The 4,978-nt window shown below is 31.8% G+C and overlaps 1 protein-coding gene across 1 annotated transcript; it reads right to left on the reverse strand.

Annotated features, from left to right (window-relative positions):
* Positions 1-264: 264 nt before the first annotated feature.
* On the reverse strand, positions 265-3,982 carry LOC132606415 (annexin-like protein RJ4). Its single transcript, XM_060319905.1, has 6 exons — positions 3,826-3,982; positions 2,842-2,987; positions 1,848-2,069; positions 1,391-1,603; positions 1,077-1,178; positions 265-808 (listed from the first exon to the last, which is right to left on the reverse strand). Exons 1-6 carry the CDS (start codon positions 3,896-3,898, stop codon positions 605-607), a joined length of 960 nt encoding a protein of 319 aa, XP_060175888.1. The 5' UTR covers positions 3,899-3,982; the 3' UTR covers positions 265-604.
* Between the last annotated feature and the right edge of the window lie 996 nt (positions 3,983-4,978).

The raw sequence follows: 4,978 nt of genomic DNA on the forward strand, positions 1-4,978 counted from the left end.
TTAAGTTCTCTTTCTTTCTTTCTTTTTCAAGAGAGACCGATTTCAAGGAATTAACTTTGAACTACAATATTCTTATTTATAAATAAAATTTAAAAAATACATTATAAGGGGCCAAATTAGTCCGATTACAAATTCTTATATTAATAATAAATAGATTAAAAGATTTGCTTTAAAAAAAATCAAAATAAGGAAGATAAGCATAATATCACAAATCACAAGGGATATCAGTGTTACAAAGCAAAAACTGAGGAGAGACTCCTGAAATTATCCAATAATAATAATAATAATAATAATAATAATAATAATAATAATAACAACTGACATAAGTCGACGATAAATAAGTAACATGAGGCTCTTGAATCTTGATACAGAATCAGATACTGAAGGCAAGCAAGCAACCACATTACACACACAAGTACTTAGGGAAAAATAGCAACAACGACTAGATATAAATTCACACAATACTCGAGGCAGTCCTCAACGGTAGATGTTTTTTTTTTTTCTTTTTTTCTTTTATTCAAGTGACAAACTCACACACACCCCGTAGTTTGTCACCTCCTCATGAACTCGGATAAAAGAAAAAATAGATGATGTGCTATAATAATTAGTTTTGATTTCCCAAGAGAGTGAGAAGGAAAGCCTTATAATCTCCAGAAGTGTTCTTGGAGACAGCATGATCAAGACTCACACTGTTCCTCTTGTAGTAAAGCTCTTTGATCACTTCCAAATCATTTTCTGCCCTGCTCACTATGACCCGTGTCACCGAGTCCTCATCTTTACCTGACTTCATTAGGGCACGACGAATTACCTGCACCACATCATTTTGGACGATTAATTTCACTCTAATAACATACCAGTCTCTATTGTTTGGATTTTTTTCGGAGAAACACAGTGTGTTCGGTATGGAGAAAAACATTTTCGGGAAATGTTTTCCAATTTTTCACGTTCAATGGGTCAAAAAATTTGAAAAACATTTTCTCTTGGAAAACAGTTCCTTGAAAATGACTTCGCTAGTGAAAGTAGGAAAAACAAGTTCCACATAGGGTCATTATGATTATAGCTTCTACAATAGTGACCTTTTCATAGTATGTCTGAGGGTCATTAGCAATGCATCGGATTGTCGTTCGCAACGCTCCTAAGAAAGCATTAGCTGCCTTTTCGCCGTCGTCCCTCAAATGCTGAAAACGTAATAAAGGAAAACGAGCTAATTAAGACCTTAAATGTAGCAAATATTAAAACAAGATTGAAGTTTCTTTAAACTGTTTGGGCATGTAAATTAATTCCAAGTTATTAACTCCAAAAAAATCCTCATATATTTGAGTTTTAATTTTTAAGGACACTTAATTGCCTAAATTTGAGACAGGTCAAATTTAAAGTTTAACGTTTATACCTTGGTGAGTGAAGAGCCATGATCATCCTTGTAGTGGTTTAGAGTTGCTCTGAGTTGAGTCTTGCTACGTGTAGTAATAATTCTAACAATTTCTTCATGATTAAACTCCTTGCTTTTTATTGCATTGCAAATGATGTCAGCCTCAGATTTGGCTAGTCTTGCATCTATCTCATCACCATCATACCTATATATGCCCACTACCGAAACCAAAAGCTGTTGCCAAAACGCCAAAAGCGAAAAAAGTCATCACAACCAAACAATACAATAAGAAATGAAAAGGTATATAATGAGTAGATTTCTCACATGGTCACTCAACTAATAGTTATTATCTCAGAAAGTCACCTTTCTTCCTAATTTCAATTTTCTTCAACAAAGAAAGCGATTTTCTCTAAAATAATAACTATTAGTTGAGTGAACATATGAGAAATCAACTCGGTACATAATTGTGCGAACATGCCTTGCGAAGTTCACCAATAGAATGCTGAGCCAAGTCCTCCTCCACGGAGCGCTTGTACCGAGCTTGATAGGCACGCTTGACAACCAACAATTCTTGAGGAGAATAGATGCATGACAACTCAATGATTGAAGTGTAATCTGGGATTGGTTTCTCTTTTATTGCAACATGCAGTAGAACTGCATCCCTTTCTTCTGGATCTAGCATCCATCTGTACACTGCTTTCTGTATTCATTTGAAAAACAAAACTTAAATTAAATGAGAACAAAGATCAATCACTACTACTCCCTCTGTTTCAAAATACTTGTCGTGTTATTAATTTACATGCTCCTTAGAAAAACTCTATTAATTTAGAAGGGATGTTTGACTATTGTACCATTATTTATGTCTTAAGATATAATATCTCTGCATTAAATATTTACCTATTTATGTGTCATAATATAGGTATTTGTAGTCTTCTAAAACAATTGTTACTAAGGGTAAAGTGAGAAGAAAATAATTGATTTTGTTTTAAACTTCTAAAATGACAAGTATTTTGAGACATATATTTTTAGTAAGGATAACAAGTATTTTGAGACAGAGGGAGTAGACGGAGTAGAAAACAACTACTCTCTCCGTCCCAATTCATGTAACATTCTTTCCTTTTTAGTCAACTCACAAAAAGAATGACACATTTCTACATTTAGTAACAGTTTAACTTAAAAATTCTCATTTTACTTTTAATGGGATGATTTATAGCCATTCAAAAAAAAATCTTTTATTTTTAAACTCCGTATCTAATGAAACACCTTAACATAAATTGAGATGGAAGAAGTACTATATACCACAATATTCAATATTTAGTTTCATCTTTTTTACCGCGTTTGGGAACTTAAAAATGTTTTAGCTATAGATAATGATGTCAACACAATGATAACTTTAAAAAATTCACACTTTTAGTGTATATAAGTCAATTTTATTGAATGTTGAGTAAGCATTAGTTTGGAGAGGGAGCTACCTCAAAGTGTCCAGATAACTCAGATTCAAGACGCTTCACAAGATCTTCCTTGTACATTTCCTCATAAGTTTTCCTTATCATCTTCCTCTGTGTTGCATTTCTATGCCCAAGTATTGCTATTAGGGCCTTCTCATCAGTTCCAAAGCCTATATTCCACCACAGAAAAATGCAATTATAAGAACATTTGACAAATAAACGAAAATAATACTCTCTCCGTCTCAATTTATGTGACAGAACAACAACTTTGAATAGAAATATTTCTCTGGTAGCTAGAGTTTATTTCCAGTTCTCATCAACTCGATCTATCTTTATTTTAACATTGATAATTGTTATTAACTATACCTTTAACATTAATTTTTTTTAATAGTACTTAATTTTCAAAAAGCATCTACTAAACTGGGGTAACTTAGTGATCTATACTTTGTGTTTATGGTAAGAGCTAAAGCGACGGTTAAAACGGAACGTAGCAATATAAACAATTTCTTGTAACGCCTTTAGCCAACACGACTGCGCAAATTTATTATACTGACAACAGTGTATATGTATAAATTAGTGTTGCCTACTGGTATTGATCTTTATTTTTGGGGAAATTGCTATTATCAACAGATTCTAATTTTGATATTTGTAGTATCCAATAACAACAAAACAACAACATACTCAGTGTAATCTCATAAATGGGGTTCCGGAGAAGGTAGAATGTACGTAAATCTTACCTCTACCTTGGTAGGTAGTCAGGCTGTTTCAAGAAAAATAGTTCTGTTCTACTCCTTCCATTACCAAATTTTATACACAATTTTAGCGCTCTTTGAGAGTTCTTAAACAAAATCAATCATAACGAATGTATAAACAGTGAATGGTTAATGCAAGATCATGATCAGATTACTAAATCATAGAGTGAGCAAAAAACAAGTAAAGATGATCAGGTTAATTAAACTTTATGACTTTATAAAGAAGAAATTAACAAGACAGAGAAGTTTGAATAACCTTTACAAGCCTTTCTAATAGCCTCTGCATCATTAATAGGAGAAAATTCTTGAGGGAAAATGAGGGTAGCCATTGCTAATTATATCAAACTCTTCTCTTAATTAGCTATTATCAATGGATATTGTCTACTTTTATATATGGTGTGTTTGTAGCCCTTATGCATCATCCCTTATTTATACTACTAAAAAGGTTAACTTGGTCAAGTGTTTCAAGTAAGTAATGAGAGTAACGACATTCTACAGATTACTTAGCAACTAAGTACACTTATGAATAGCAAATGGACAAAAAACTATTCTTGGTTTCACACCTTTTTTATATTTGAAATTGAGGTAGTAGGTGAGCAGTGACACTACTGTCAAGGTAACATGGGGCGGAGTTTTCCAGAGTTGTAATTTGAATTTTGGATTTTAATTTTGTTGCTCTTCTTTCGAATAAATTTCTCAAAATTTTTACAATGTTACTTTTTGATAAGGTTTTCCACCCGTGAAATTATACTGGGTATGTTATTATTGTTATTTTTTGATAAGGTTACAGAAGCAGTGAATTTTCTGATCATTAATATCTATGGTCTTACTATACTCTCTCGATTTCACAATGAGTGTTGTTTTTACCTTTTCATTTTAGTTCAAAATAATTTAGTATTTCACAAAATCAAGAAGGCATTGACTCTTTTCTTTCAATTTTACCCTTATTTAAATAAATAGAATTTTTCGTAACTAAGAAATTATTAAAGATCTACTCCATCCGTTTCATAATAAATAATGTTTTTACCTTTTTATTTTGGTCCAAGATAAATGGTGTTTCACAAAACCAAGTTCACAAAATCAAGAAGGCGTTGGTTTTTTTATTCCAATTTTACCATTATTTAAATATATGGAGTTTTACATAACCAAAAAATCATCGAGGATCTATTTCTTTTTCAAGACTTTTAACTAAGGATAAGTAAAAACACAGTTTTCTTGAGGCGTGTGCCCAAACTAAATACACCATTTATTATAAAACGGAGAGAATACTACTTTTTCAAAGCAATAAATTAAGAATAAGTTAATAAAAATACTTCTTTTTTATTTATGTAATTTACGCCTTAAGGAGGCATGATCCTTTTATTTCACTAAACAGGGAAATATACAGGAATCAAAGTTTAAAGCAATGA

This window comes from Lycium barbarum, chromosome 8 (genome assembly GCF_019175385.1).
Source record: "Lycium barbarum isolate Lr01 chromosome 8, ASM1917538v2, whole genome shotgun sequence".
NCBI lineage: Eukaryota > Viridiplantae > Streptophyta > Magnoliopsida > Solanales > Solanaceae > Lycium > Lycium barbarum.

Bases quoted from the DNA above. Each gene is read 5' to 3' on its own strand.
- LOC132606415 (XM_060319905.1), bottom strand. From the start codon at position 3,898: ATGGCTACCCTCATTTTCCCTCAAGAATTTTCTCCTATTAATGATGCA. The intron at 2,070-2,841 runs GTAGCTCCCTCT...AAATGAATACAG, and splicing joins AGTTATCTGGACACTTTGAG to AAAGCAGTGTACAGATGGAT. The intron at 1,604-1,847 runs GCATGTTCGCAC...TTTTGGCAACAG, and splicing joins CTATTGGTGAACTTCGCAAG to CTTTTGGTTTCGGTAGTGGG.